The sequence below is a fragment of the Neospora caninum genome, chromosome VIII (genome assembly GCF_000208865.1).
Source record: "Neospora caninum Liverpool complete genome, chromosome VIII".
NCBI lineage: Eukaryota > Apicomplexa > Conoidasida > Eucoccidiorida > Sarcocystidae > Neospora > Neospora caninum.
Window position 1 is genome coordinate 4,888,880 of NC_018395.1, and position 15,505 is coordinate 4,904,384.

A 15,505-nucleotide genomic window follows, 5' to 3' on the forward strand; every position below is an offset into this window, starting at 1 on the left:
GAGCGTCTAGCTTGTGGAAGCAATTCGATCTGTAAGTAGAGGTGTGCATTTGCAGTGTCAGTGTCTGCGGCTATAAGAGTTGGGTAGCATGCATTTGAATTGCGGACAGGAGCTGGAAATAATGCAGCGTGGACACTACTGCGGCATCGCGACGTCAGTCAATCCTAATCCTAGCACACTTCTATTCCGCAAGTTCGTCGAACTGATTTGCCTAAGCAATCCAAATCTAATGCGGTTAAATAGGCAACACCACACTGCGCACATTCTTCCGGTGTGAAGTAGGCGTGCTACCGACGACGCACGAAGCTGCAGCTTTGTGGTCCTCTGGGCCAAAACCGAATGCAAACACGTTGGAGGTCGAGAATTAACGCGGGAGAAGCGCCTCTTTTGTCTATCATATGTAGCGACTCCTTCAATTGCTGGGGTTTCCGCAGGAATTAAACGAACAATCATTCAGACAGCTGTACCTCAGCCCAAGACTCACTTGGTATCCCAACTCGATCGTGCAATTCTCTCACGCACGATTCTACTCCGTTACGGCCCGCAAATATCTGACCTTTTCGTGGGTCGTGAGATGCTTCTGGAAACGTCACAGTATATGTGGTGTAATGCGGTTATGCTAAGTAGTATGGAGAGGTTACACGCGCCGCGTTAGGCCACGCCGTCGTTAACCGGCCTCTATGGAAACATCGTAAATAATTAATCTGGTGATTCTTAACAAGCATCTTTTAACAGGTCGCGATTCCTCGGGTGGACACCGAACGTAACTGTCTGGGGAGATCGGAGCTATAACCCTGTATGTCTTCCTGCCACGATAACAGCGCCCGCGATGGTCCGGAACCATTCCCCCTTGACGAAGCACGTGACGGTGCTGCGTAGGAAATTTGATAAAAGTTACTGCTAACAGCCAAGCGATTCAGAGCACCCGCCGGCGTCAAAGGGAGACCTAGAATGCGCCCGATGTCTCTGAAGAAAAGCGCATTTCTCTATTTGTCTGAGTATCGTTGGACATTCTAGCGAATCCCGTGAACTTTCTTGCCCGGTATGTCTTCCGGGGCCCGCATGCAACCAACAAGAGCATTCCTTGCATGCAGCTTTGGACAGCAGGTGCCGATGTTGCTTGCACAGGCACAAGAAATTGTCCTTGGCTTACCCAGTGATCCGGTCATGGAAGCGGAAACACCAAACGCCAAAAAACGCGTGGGAGACGCTTCACGCTGGCTACCCTTGAAATGCAGCGGACCGCGGGCGCCAGCCCACTAGCGATCCACGGTTTACAAAGGTGGTTTACCAGTTTATTGGCGACAAGGCACCCGTCTGTGCCTCTATGGGATTCATGTCGCGAATCAGCTGATCTGGCAGTATATTTGGTCTGAGTCTGTTTCGGGCGTGGTTTCGGTGTTGTCGTGCGCGCAGCTCAGCACTGGAAAGCTAGGGAGGGCTGGAAGTGTATGTCACGGGCTCTGAGGTTGGTGTGCACGGATCTTACAGCAAGAGAAGAGAATCGAACTCAACTTTTTTCTCAATGGTCGGCCCCAGTATATCCGTGCTTTCTGCCCTTCCCCGGCAGAGCGGCCACTTTTGGGTGGACACACGCAAGGCACTGTATCGTCCGTTTCTAGTTGCGCGGAAGGGAGCATATCGACTTCTTTGTGGTCAGCCTGAACTCCGGTTCTCCTCCCAGATAGCTTCTGAGGAGCTCTGCACGTCGGACGCAGGATCTCGCTTCAGCTGCGATGACGAGTCACTTGTGGAGTCGCGCTGCAGGCTCGAGGCATGCTGGGGGTTCGGCCACGAAGTCGGGGCCGCGTGTGCGTTTCCCCCAGTACCCACTCCTGCAGGTCGCGTCGACGGCAGACGGGAAGTAAACTCTTCCAGCTGTCCGTATTCTTCCAATCAGCGAACTTGTAGCCTCACTTCACGCGATGGCGCTCCTCCACATGCTGGGGCCGTCCGTCGGACGCATTTGAGCGGGAATCCTTCTCTTCGGTCGGTGATCCTTCGTGGTCCAGCTGTGTCAATGACAGGCCCAGAAGGTGACTGTTTGACGCTTCATCCATCACGGGAGGGGTTCGGTCGGACGGCGAGACGACTCTTATTGCCGGGAGCGCATAGACGTTGCTGCGGAGCTGCACGCGTGTCTACGCTGGCAGCGAATACACCTGCAATGTCTGCTTCAGGCCTGCTGAACACATGTGACCCATTTTCACACCTTTCTTGGGGCATTGTCTCTTCCCGGGCTGTCCCCCCGTCTCGCGCCCGCTGTTTCGCGTCGCACGCTGTATCTTGTACCGCAAGTTCGACGTCTAACGACCGATCCCTTAAATTGGTTTTTCGCGACTCTGCCGCTCCTTCTAAAGGAGGATGGTCTACTAGTTTGGAACAATATCCCTCTACTCGCTATGCTATCCCTCTCTTCTATCCACACCATTTACCTGTTTCTACAATACCATCTCATAGAACCTGGGGATCCGCAACTTCCCATCTGGATCGACCTCTATATGCGAGCGACAAAGGCCTTGACAACTTCCCCCACCTCTGCCAGGGGCTCGCCGACGTTACTGCGTCCTCCTTGTCGCTCCCGTTCCCCGATTTTGAGGAGCGATCATCGATGCTGCTGAGCGGCCTCGGTGCCCCCACCGCGTACTCGTCAGACGCAGTTGACGAAAGCGGCACGTCTGGTGGTGCAGTGCTGAACGTTTTGCGGGCGCTGAGGCAGAGTAATACGTTTTGTGCGACTGAGACTGTTCCAGTGGGAGGAACGATGCCTTTTGCGCCGCTGGGAGGAACGATGCCTTTTGCGCCGCTGGGAGGAACGATGCCTTTTGCGCCGCTGGGAGGAACGATGCCTTTTGCGCCGCTGGGAGGAACGATGCCTTTTGCGCCGCTGGGAGGAACGATGCCTTTTGCGCCGCTGGGAGGAACGATGCCTTTTGCGCCGCTGGGAGGAACGATGCCACTTGTGCCGCCTGGAGGTCCTCCCGTTCCGCTGTTGCTGCGATGGCGGCCGAAGAAGAGTTACAAAAAGAGGACGATGGGGTTGCCGTCGACGAAAGCACGTAGACGGTGGGCGCAAATGCGGCGGTGACGAGCAGGTCGGTTCGTTCTCGTCTGTGAAACATCTCGTACGGGCAGAGCGTGTGTTCGCCATCCGTTCTGTCATGATACCAGTCGCTGCTGACTCTCAGCAACGGAATCTTTTTGTTCCACAAACTTTGTCGTCGACGTCCGAAAGGATAACCCTTTTTGCGATTGTCTTCGTGGCCGGCGTTTCGGACATTCGACACGTACGCCAAGACTCCTCAAGGAGGCGTTGGCCGCCCGACAAGAGTGGACGTGAACTCAAAGACTCGGTGTTGCAACATACTTTGCACTATATCTATCCTAGCTTCAGGGGAAAAGCACCAGCCGTTGCTTACTTGAATGGGAGACTGATCACGTTTATTAAAGAATGACGATTGCATGCCCACCAGCGCTTGAACATGTTGAAAGGGTGTGTTAGGGATCACTCAGTAATTCTTTTATTGTCACGGCACTCCACGGGATAGAACGCTGTGCAGTTTGACTGCACTAAAGTACAAGTATCCACTGTTCACTTGGAATGTTTTTGGTGGCTGCTCCGTTGCTGTGTAGAGGGTGCCTATGACTCCAGATGTTTGTCAGAGTATCACCGCGTACCCTGGGGCGCCATTCTGTGTTGGTTTAGCTGCTGGGTTTTAGAATCCTGCTGCCGGATAGTGTCTTCGCCGCCTGGTGGCTGCGGCGCTTGGCCGACGCCGACTTTAGGACTTTCATGCGTAGTTAAGCAGGACGGTAAAGCTGGAAACAGAGACTTATCCATATAAGAAGCATCCGACACTCCCGGACCCGTGAAACCGTTCTGCATCGACTGCCCTGTATCGTCGGCAGTAGGTTCAAAGACGAGTCTTCATTGTTCGTTCCACGTACGCAGATAATCGATGATCTGCTTACCGTGGAATCTGCCTATGATCTGCATTAATTGATGAGGCACGGGGGAAAGCTTATTATCCCCGGATAAATTTCTATCCGTTCAGCGGCACTCCAGCCACGATATCTGCGAGGGGGGAGAAGCCCATACACATACCAGTAAGATACGATCCAGCTAGACTTTACTGCTAGACAAGTCAATCGCGTGCCGTCCCGTTTATACGTAAATTGATACCGGTGTGTACGGAGGACGGCACCTAGCTACCTGGAATTTCGGGGAGTTGTTGTAGTCTGTGTGTGAAGAGGATGAGCCCTTAACGAAAAGGAACCGAATGACAGGAAAATGTTATGAAGGTGCGTCGCAGCACAGTTGGCGACACCCGATGAACACATGTTGGATGTAAAAGAGAAATCAAGTGTGTTTTTTGACCACACCTCTACCGGCATAGACCCACCCGAATCTGTGCTCTGAAGCGGGGCACATCTTTCGAGTGTGAGCAACAACTAGAGTTTGACTGACGTGTTGTGTTTTTTGACATTGTCACAATAGCAGAAGGGCAACAGGGGTCCAGGTTTGCAGCCGCTTCGTAGATTTCGAAGTCGTCGGTTCGTTTGGTGGAGACAACCGAGAACGGAACTTTATTGTTATCGTTGTTGCCTTGACCTTTACAACGGAAGGCAGAAACATTTTTTTGAACCGCAGTGTAGTTTTTTGTTCCCTATGAGCCGGATTGACGTTGCTGGATTCCTGCTCTGCAACCTCGCCGGCTTGTGCTAGAAATGCAACGAATTTCAGCACCATTGAATCACCATCGACAATCTTTGTACCATACGGCTTTGGCGTTACGTTGCTTTCCTCTACAACGTTTCTTTTCGTCAGCTAATATCTTGCTGAGTACAGTGCGGATCCCGCATGAAGGGAGGCAGTACAGTTTACACTCCGACTTATTTCAGGCATATAAATGAGACTGTATATCGCCAGGTGCGACCTCCACACTTACAGAAGTCTCTGGCTGTTTTTTCCTCCGTGGTCGTTTGGTCCCCCTGAAAAGCCCTGACTTTCCAAAAGCACGTTTAAACTCGTGTGACCTCCTTGCCTGCCCGGTTTCCTCAAGTCAGTCACAGGACCCTATCATTTAGACTTGCATGGCGAACGGATGCCAGGGGGTGGTCTGTAGCGTTTGCTTTACCGTACAGTTGTCCGCTTTCTGTGTAATCCGTGTGACTTCCAGCTCAGCCTCCTGCCATGACTGAAGTGCCCCCAGCAGTTGAGGCGACTAGTCAACCGCGAAACAGCATTCTGTCGCGTTGCTTCGTTTGGTTGCTCAGACGCATACAAGTCAGACCTTCAGAGTCAAAGCACCTGAATATGTCTAATCTTGTTTTCGGGCCGGGGACCCACGCGTCCCCGACCGTTGAGCCTAGCAGTCTGTCAGCTTCTCGGTTCCCCGTCAAGGTACCGCGGGAACGGCGTATCTCTGGCTTGTCTGCTCAGCTGTTCAGGACGTCCAAACCAGGGATATCTGGAGGGGATCGCGCTTTGACAGGTGAACCAAATCAGATTATTCCCGGGACTGTGAAAGCACCTGGGGACGAACCTGTCCTCTCCTTCCCTAACCCTGATGGAAAAAACTGTGGTCCAAGATCCCCTGGAAGCCGTGTCTCGCGTTTTTCTTCAGTTCGGGCAAAGACACAGTTTGCGGGCTTAAGAGGTGACGGTCTGCCCAGTCGTCTTTTCTGTATACGGCTGCCTGTCCGACCGCGACGGAGCAGCGCGCCAACGGTGGTTACCCAACACATGACTCGGAATTTCGAGGGTGGGAGTTACGGCCGGGCAAGTCTAGACGGCATATGGCCATCTCGCTTCAGAACCTGTGCCCAAGGAAAGACAACTAGAAGTAGTAGCTGCACAGGGTCTCTGTTTGCCGACGCAACCGAAGGAGAGCTGCGTCTTCCAATTCCTGTCAGACGAACCATCCAAGACGGTCCTCGCGGCCCCAATCTCTCCTTGCAAGGACTTACACATATAGATGTGAGTTCCCGGGCAGGATTGACTCCCGCCCACGCTGAGGAGACAAACCAAGACATCTGATGGATATAGTTTCGGTCAAAGTCACTGAAACAGACCTTGTGCCAAAACGCGCACCCCAGTGACAGAGGACGGTACGTCCTCACAGTTGGCGTATCCGAAGTTAAAAACAAGTGGCGCTGCAAAGGAACATATTTGGTTTTGCTGCCAATTGCCCGAATGTCGTTTGTGGAAGGTATCCGACACATTTACGGTACGCAACGGTGAAGGCCCTGGTGAAACGTTGTTTGTAGAACTGTGCGAAAAAAAGCACGGTGACATCAGACGTACGCCTCTACAAACATAATTCGGTAGCCTTTGAAAACTGGCCCTTTGGAACACCATCGAAGTCGGGGCGTATGGCATGAAAAGGACCTGTGACAATCTGCCGGTGCATGACATGCTCGGGAAACCACGGAAATACCCGAAGAAGTAGGCGCAAGCAGTGTTCCGAATGGTTGACCCAGAAATACAAATATTGCAGGCAAATCATGATTCCTGAGGCAGGTATACATGAATGGATGTTGAAAAGATCCCCGTTCCAGAAGAAAGTAACAGTGAAAGCTCGTACGTGTTAATTTTCCTCGATGAATATATTTCGCAGCATTAAATCCAGTGATATCTTGGGTACAGGAAAATGTCGTGAGCAATGTTCACCTGCCGCCACGGACTGTTTTCTCAGGCCTTCACAGCGAGAGTCACCGCCAGTTAAATCCATACCCCATTAAACGGAAACCGTAGGACTGTCAGTGAAGGGTTGTCCTTGCAGTCTTTCCTCTTCTACCTCACAAGTCTCCCGGCGACCAGTACCACACTGCGGCGGTCCCTCGAATGAACGCTGATTCTATTTGTCGGCCGTGAGGGTCAAGACAAAAGTTTTTGGCACTAGCTGTTCCTCCAGTAGGGGTCACCATTCTTCAGTTGTCTGTACATGAATTTATGAAAAAACGTCTCTCAAAAGTTTCCAGGTAACAAAACAAGGCTCAGGCATGATGTGCCTTGGTGTCTGGTGTCGTCCTCCGCACCGTACTGATCTAATCAGAAGATCGCCAACCTGTGGTCGTATCACCTGTCGTACTTCGTGGTTGTGAGTGTCGGTTGTTCAGCTGAAGGTCTGTGGTAAGGAAGACTGTGTGATACTCAAATTGATTTACGTAGCATCCATTTTCCCTACACGTGGCAATACGACTCACTGTCAACTTGAGACGATTCGCTTCTTAACAGTCGGTGATGTACGGCAAGTGGCCGCACCGACTCTATAGTGTATTGAAAACTTGGAGACTGTTCTTCGTTTGCAGAGTTGTGACATTCCCTGTACGTTTTCTGTCATACGCTCAAATTTAAGGTTGCACGGGTACCAGTTCGCCCGAATCTGGCTACGAGAGATATGACAGACAAAGAGCTTTGGTTGATTTTCGTCAAACGCCGCCCTATGTTTACAGCGAACGTGCTGCTAGCTGAATTGTTCAGATTCGCTCAAGTGTTGTCGGCGTGCTTGTGTATTCGTTAATATGGAAAAGACTAGTGAATCGTCCAAAAACACAGCTGTCGAATTTTCTTCCTTAAAATGGGGGGCATTGAACAAAACATTTTCGCCAGCCTGGCGTATAACCTCAACGACATACCCGTTAGAACCTAACGTGATGGTAAGGCGCTCATGCTTTCCGTCGCACCCGCTGGAGAGGGTAGACGAAGAACAATCTCGAATAGAACCTGGCACCATGGTGAAGAAAAGACGTCGCTGTGGATAATACAGTTTCCATGCTGGGTCTCGGTTCGCCAAGAACGACGGGTCGTGCACGCGCTCACGTACAGTATAACCTGCAGTTACTCGCGTCCCTTGTCTCAGCGCCCCTGTGCCTTTCCTCCTTGATGGAGCTTGCATATATGGTCGGATCAGTTTTACAGAAATATCGTCGACGTTTGAGATATGTAAGCACCTGAACGCCAGGGTGCAGCCGACTGAATTTAGGTTTTACTATGAAGATCTTTCCCCCTTGGAATGACCCCTGCGATAGCAAGGAAACCCTCATAAAACGTGAGCGAATTTCCATAAACAGAACAAATCTTGGCGAATTATTCAGTGATTAAACTAGGGCACTGGCCGGAACTTCGGGCGGGCCTCTGCGTTTTGGCGCCAGACGCAAACCCTTATAAGGCAGCAACAGTACTTTCGGATTTACTGTGTATGTGGGGAGACCCCTGAAAGGTAATTGCCGGCGTGTCTTCCTTTCCTCGCGCGATTGAAAGTAGCTGACGAAAACAACAGCTCCTATTCTATTTGCTATGACGGCAATAGAAGGATCAGATCGTAAGACGACAGGCCAATGGTGTACCGACGCAGAACATTCCCGCTTTGCCGCAAAAAAGTTGCAACTGAAGAGCATTAAACGAGACGAATGCAGGCGATGGTTGGGAACCCTTCCACAAGGCTATGCAGTTTGAGTTAGCATCGAATCGAGCTGATGAATTCACAAGTCTGGCCATAACACCGAGGGGAAGGTGCCAGAACGAAAGCTACAGAATGGGCCAAAGCACCACCATGGAGGCCCCACCAGAGTAGGACAAACTCTGGTCGAGAACGATTGCAGTGCGGGCTTCTGGTCCGTTTTCCGTTTCATACGAGAACTATCTAGAGGAGCTTGAGGGAATGGATGAGCTGCACACAGCACAGCGACACCTCAAAAGTACTGAAGTAGTCTTTGTTCAAGTACACACAGTTTTAATTGCTGAGCACAGATATTAGCATTTCCTCACATATTTGTACACAGTTACATGACAATTGGGTTGTATTGCACACCGACACGATGACCGCAGATTGGGCTCAATCGCTAGGACACGAGTTTATCGTTCTGCCTGGCACACAAATCTCGTTTCTCCCCGTCCAACAACTGCTTTGGCATAGGTCCCCTGTAGTGTACGTACGCGCCCAACGTGAAAGAGCTCCTCGTTAGCTCACCTGAGACAGTTCCGCTCTCAGAACCGCCGTTGTCCTCGCTTGAGCTGCACGCTTAGCTGACTCCTCTTCGTCTTCCGAAATATCAGACTCAAACATGATGTCAGCCGCTTGTGCCGCCTTTTTCAACCATGACGTCGCCCGCCTTTCCTTTGCTTTCTGCAGGTAATAACAAACACATTCATGAGTAGCGCACGCAATGCTGACCGAACCGGTCGAAACCTTGCACTGAGGAACTCCAGGAACGTCCTCACAGCGGGTTCACTCAGGTGCAGGGTAAGAACTGGTCCTTCCAAAGTTGGATACTGCAGAACCGCAGAAGACGACTGATCCACCAGGGTCTGACCTTTGTAGTTTGCCGGAGCAACACTGCGAGGCGATAGTTTCTCTCGATCGAAACACTCAGATTCCAAGCACAGCCTCCAACGATGGTCTGTCGAGATGACGCAACAAAACAGAGTACCAAAGGACGAGCACCGAAGACGCGGGGAAGGCCGCTACGGGTGCCACACATTTGTAAGTAGCCCCCAGACAGTTTCGTTTTCTTCCAGGACATCAGCAGGTAATGCTCTTTTCTGTTCTTACATGGTGTCCCGCAGCTTCAATCTGGGTGGCGATTGTGAGAATTCTCTTCACTTTCGTCAGCTGACTGTACACTCGAGAGCTCTTGTGCATGCATGCAGGAGGGTCCAGCTCTCCCACATTTATCTGCATGGGCCTCAAAACCTGCAACCAGTCAGAGACCTGGTTTGGGCCTAAGACGCAAACCGTTTCACCTGAAGACGCACACAACAACATAGACGAGCTAAGCGAAAGCCCATAGGTGAACTTCACTGATATTCCATACAGGCGTATACGACAGGAACCGAGAGCTACTACGGTTCCCGCCCCACTGTACACTGGAGATCCACTGGCGAAATGAACGTGGGAAAATTGGAATCAGCCGTACAAGCAAAGAGTCTCTGCACTGCCCGTCGAACACTCCACTGAACGCAGAAACACCATGTTTCTACCGGCTACCGTCTTTCCCACTTCGCCACGGCCTACATACTGCCTCGAGGCGGCCTTCTTCCACGGACAGCACTGGACTGGAAGAGACATCAGCCAGATTGATTGAAAAGGCAATGCATATGGCGTACCGCTATTGGGTGGATGATACACTCGGCACATGTGGGAGCCGCCTGCGCAATATCCTATCGGGTTTACAAACCTCACCAGAAAAAAACGAGGCAGCACGAAGACCTCCCCTGTCTGTGTGCGGCTCACCTGATTGCTGCGCCCGAGCTGTCCGTCCACTCCTGTGCACGAAGATGGACGAAGACCGAGGGGCTTGGAAGTGGACAACCTCCTTCACCTGCTTCAGATCCAGGCCTCTACAGGCGACATCCGTGCAAACGATCACCGCGCGGTCAGCGCTCTGGAACCTATGGACGTGACACAGGACAGCACCAGGTAGCCGGAACAGGCCTGAGCATAGGGGTCGAGCTGTCACACAGAAATACCTCTCCACGTAGTAGAAAACACGGCTGCCATGCAAGTGCGCGAAATCGTCTTCCGCTCCTAGACTTTATCTCGTGAAAAGCAAACCCGTTTTCGAGACGAACTGCGCGGGGCAAATAGGAATATTCGCGGGATCTACCCTTGGCCGGCCTCTCGACGGCCTCGACAAAGGCAACTGCTGGCTCACTTTTTGAGAGCCTGCAAAATCGCTGAGCACGCTCTAGGAGCGTGTCAGCGCAGGAGGTGGGGAACCTACGTTTCTACACGCTTCAGACGTTGCTTCTGCTGAAGATTTGAGTGCAACCCAACTACTTCGGCCAACGGGGATGCGCCCTTAGGACCGGCTCGCCGGTCTGATTGGTGCTTGTCGCGTCCGAGTACCAGGCTGGAAAATCAACACAGAAATACAAGGGAGGGTTCCTCCTGTGGTCGTTTTGCGCACGCCAAAAACCCTCGCTTGACTAAGATTGACTGCACAACGATATCGATCGGTTACGCCTGAGGCTGCAGCAAAAGGCAGGTGCGCGAGGAACTCTACGGCGTCGCCGGAGATGCCTCACGTTTATCCTGACAACAGAGGCCGCTTCAGCTTTTCGAGATGCAGAGAGGCCATAACCTTTTCCGCGCCCTCTACAACGAGCACTACGGAGGCCTCAGAATACTGACTAAGCACCGCAGCAGCGCCAACAGAGAACTGAGTAGCGATGGAACATGCAAAAGCAGCAGTGTGTCGCTTGCCCTCCTAGATTGATTTCTCCTCAAGCCCTTCAAATGAAACAACTGAGAGGAGTCCGTCAGCCTTAAGAATATGCACAGATACGTAAGCTGCGCTTGAGAATCAGAGCCAGAGGCACAGCTGAATTTGAGAGAATCCTATCGCAACGGTGACGGTGGATCCTAGAATTTACACACAGCAGGAGGAATTGCCACACGCCGGCACTATCTAGTGAAGACTGTTCGCTGCTCCCAATCTTGTGACACAGGGTTATGACAAGGACGACGGAAATTTGCTGGGCCATCAGGTAGCGCCAGGTCCGCGCTCCCCACCAGACACTGTGAGCCGGCCGACTCCACGCTCTCCTAAGACTACAACACGCCTTCTGGGACAAACTGTCAACATCGACTCACCTGAGAATGGGATCTAAACGGTAGACGTAGGAGATGGCGTTGACAAAAATCATGACTTTCAGAGGTTCGTTAGCGGGAGCCGAGACGAAGAGTTTGAGCAAGAACAGGACAAGGTACAGCTCCTGGCAAAACGGGAAAAACATAACAAGTCAGCGTGATTCCAGTTACAGCCTCTTTTCAACCTTCACGCCGGAAAAAACGTAAAGAAAAAAGGTAGGCCAAAACAGCGGCAACGCCCAGCGTCGGTGTTGTCTCCGCATAGGAGAGAGACAAGACAGAATGGAAGGTCCAGAAAGAACGTAGCAATCTGAGATTTACATATGTGCGCATGCCTGTGTGTATCTGCGCATACAAGTACGTGTATATGCAGTACACGTACATTTATGTAAATACATCCATGCTGCAACATGTTTTGCACGGAATGTAGAGATGCCCAAACAAACGCTAATGGATACCACAGAAAAACGTGAGAAACTAAAGGGAGACATATATAGGTAAACAGATAGCAGATGCGCCTCGCGTACTCACATCTTGGAGCGTCGCAACAAATAGGCATCATGGTTGTAGATCGGTAGGTACAGAAGATGAAACGTCACACGACTTAACTGACTCAAATAATACAGAGCTGACCTGTAACTGAAATGCGCGCGCAGGTCACGCACATGCACCTTTTGTGCAACGGTCACGTCCCAGTCGAAGGGAAAGCACAAAATGGTACCGTGATGGACACTCGCCAACTACGGTCTTACCTCTTCTCCAGCAGCTGTCTTTAGTGCCGTGATGGAGAGTCCATCTGGTAACTTGAGAGGACCTCCCGCGAGACTGTTCCTTCCAGGGATTTGACCAGCTTCACAAAGCGCCAAATCTGGGTCGTCTTGGTCGAAGCTCCGCTTCAGAGTCTTTCTGCTGTCTCCTTCCTTTCGGCTTAAGTCGACAACAAACAACCGTTTTTTTCTCAAATGTACGCGATCCATAAGAGCTTGTAGAACGCTTGGGCGTTCTTTCGCCTCCCTTCTCTGCTTTTTTTTTTGACGGGTAGATGGGTCCATAGCGAGAGTGGCGGAGAAGATGAAGGTTTGGATTTTGCGGCATTCGCCCAGCGAAAACGAAGTCGCTTCGTCTTCTCGATGCCTTCCTCGTCGCCTCTTGATGTCATTGTCCCCCTTCTTCGGAGAAGCGTGGGCTTTGTAAACGGCGTCAAGCAGACCCTCCATCTCCTGAAAGCACCCCTCTTGCGTTAAGCGGTCTGCCTCATCAAGAACCAGGAAGCGGAGTGTGTGCAAGGAAGCCATGAATTCGCGACCGCGCTCGATACGGCCCCGTCGGTTACTGTCTCCCTCCTTTTTCTCATCAGCCAGTGGGCTGTTTCCGTGCTCTTCGCCCTGGCCTGCGGGCGGAGATTCACAGACCAGCGAGCCGTCATAGGCGAAGGAAAGCGATCGAGAGACACTCGTCTGGGCCTCCTGAATGACAGCGAAAAGACGGCCAGGAGTCCCGATGACAATTTCAGGACGAACTTGACCTAACAGTCGTAGCTGCTTCTGAACGGCCAAGCCGCCGACAAGACACACGGCCGTCAGAGGCGTATAGGCACACAAGGCCTCCAGGTGTCTCTGCACCTGAAGGGCTAGTTCTCGGCTCGGAACGACAATGAGACACTCCGGACCGCCCACTTTTCCACCTACACTCTTGGGGCCACCTGAGCTTCTGCCTCCATCCATCGCCGGAGAACTCGTGTCATCATTTTGGTTGGGTGCTTCCTCGTGCTCAGCATCTTCATCACTGGAGCTCGGCCAGGCGTCGACAGCTGCCTCTTCCTCTGTGAGACTAGAAGACCCGACAGCATCCCCGTCGTCTTGGCTGAGAGCCACGGAAAACGCGTCAACCCTCTGCTTCTTTCGCTTCTTCAGGGACTTCGTTTTGTTCTTGTGCTCGATCTCCTTCTCGTTTCGCCGAAGCGCTTGGGCAAGCAAGTTGCAGACGATTGGGACACCGTACGCGAGCGTCTTTCCACTCCCTGTCTCAGAGGCCCCCACAATGTCCTTCCGGTCCCGAAGAGCCGCGAGCAAGACGGCGCGTTGGATGGGAGTCGGCGAAAAAAAGCGACAGTCTTGTAGAGCGCGCAGAACAGCAGGGTGTAGGAGGTCCTCTGAAGACGAGTCGAGAGCGCCGAGCCATTGAGGAAGAGCCGCGCGCAGGTCCGTGACGAGGCACCACTGCTCTGTCGTATCCTCCAGCGTACACCGGGGCGCCGTCTGAGAGTGGGGCGAGGTTGGTGCGGCCACGCAGCAAGAGAGGGAAGAAGCGTTGGAAGAGAGAAGTTCTGTGGAGGGACAGGAAGTCGCCTTTTTCTTTGGAGACACAGACGAAGAGGACGGAGCAGCCTTCCGGCTCTTGCTCCCGGGAGCGGAGGGCAACTCGTGCGCTTCACCGCACGCTGTGTCCAGTTCCTCCGCATGTCCTTGTCTCTTAGCAGCATCCCCTGTCGAGGCGTTTGGCGACTCTCGAGAGGAATCCTTGTTCTTCTTTTTCCCCCGTTTCTGCTGCCGCCCTTTTCCAGATGCCACGCTCGCCAGCGCCGCCTCTCTGCTCTCAGCGCTGTCCACCCTGACGATTGACGGATCAAAAATTAGTGCGGCATCGCCGTCCAGCTCCTCCAGCTCGGCCATCCCCTCCATCTGACACTCCCTCAAAGTTGCCGCGTCCAACTGTACTTGCTTCCAACGGTCCTGGCCCTTCCTTCTCTTCGTGTCTGAAAGGGCCGCTGGCGCCGCGGGAGACACCGCGAGGCCGCCGGTCGCCCCGTCGGTCTCCCCCCTCTGACGCTTTTTCGCCATTTTTCGATGGCACCCTTTCCGTCCGAAAACAAACACGCTAAGCGACGAAGGTGACGAAGATGTGGGGTCTTGCGCCTCTCCTCAGGTTCTCGCTTCGAGCGAGCGTTTTCCAGTTGTTGACCGCGTCACGGGAAGAGTTCGCCTGTCCTGAGAACCGAGTCTACGCCAAAATTCTGGCAGATCATGCGGAGAGCACAACCGACGTCAAAGCGGATCGAATTCGTTTCATGGGGACAACAGGGTCTCGGGAATCGTCCTTCCAGGCAGCGCGCGACAGGGCGTGAACAGCGCGGCAATCGATTGAGCCGCCTCGACGGTGAACAACACACCGCTCAGCATGCTCCGAGCAACGGAGCTCCCGCGACGGCTGCTAGGGCTCCTCGGGTTTTCCCGGAAGGAAGAGAAATAATAAGCTACGAAGAAGTGAAGGAATGGACGGTCCCTCAAGGATTTCGCCAAGTCTCGGAGATGCAGGGGCATGCAAACCGCATGCAGACTTGTGACTCTGGGAGTCGAAGGAGCGGCCCACTGGGGGTTTCTCTCGGGAAAGCAATCAAGCACAAAAGTACAGAGCATGGAATGCAGGCACGACGTGAAGCGGTGCTACAAACTGGTTGACGTCTGTTCAATGCCGTTCATCGATACGTGGGATACTCTGAGATGTGTGACTTCCTGTAAAACCTGCTGAAATTCTCTCAAGTCCAACCGATGAACTGTTCACCCTCGACGGCCGTAGGCCACTCAAGATGTAGTCAACATCGTAGGGAGACGCGACAACGCAACCGTCGGGACGGTGTTTTCATGTGATGGTATGAAACGATACGAACGCAGCGCAAGAGGAACATCGCCGCAGTTTCGGTTGCGGAGGATAAGACGGTGACGTCTCGGAAGGGATCACCTTTTCACAAGAGCGAGGCCGTGAAGCGAATGGTGTGTTGCCGACAGACAGTTAACTCACGGTCTAGGGGTAAGGTAGCAACGCATCCAACTGTCTTTGCACTTGGCAGGCCTTGGGACCGCTACTAAAAATAGGATCCGATTGAGGTCCTTCCTATCCTTCAGGATGCC

At 52.6% G+C, this 15,505-nt stretch overlaps 2 protein-coding genes across 2 annotated transcripts; one reads left to right on the plus strand and one right to left on the minus strand.

Annotated features, from left to right (window-relative positions):
- Nucleotides 1-2,020: 2,020 nt before the first annotated feature.
- NCLIV_036140 (conserved hypothetical protein) lies at nt 2,021-3,088 on the plus strand (the record flags this gene model as incomplete). Its single annotated transcript, XM_003883816.1, has 1 exon — nt 2,021-3,088. One exon carries the CDS (start codon nt 2,021-2,023, stop codon nt 3,086-3,088), a length of 1,068 nt encoding a protein of 355 aa, XP_003883865.1.
- A 5,560-nt stretch (nt 3,089-8,648) lies between these two features.
- NCLIV_036150 (hypothetical protein) lies at nt 8,649-14,437 on the minus strand (the record flags this gene model as incomplete). Its single annotated transcript, XM_003883817.1, has 7 exons — nt 8,649-8,675; nt 8,976-9,131; nt 9,558-9,748; nt 10,239-10,396; nt 10,729-10,857; nt 11,601-11,722; nt 12,350-14,437. The coding sequence occupies 7 exons, from the start codon at nt 14,435-14,437 to the stop codon at nt 8,649-8,651; spliced, it is 2,871 nt and encodes a 956-aa protein (XP_003883866.1).
- Nucleotides 14,438-15,505: the final 1,068 nt, after the last annotated feature.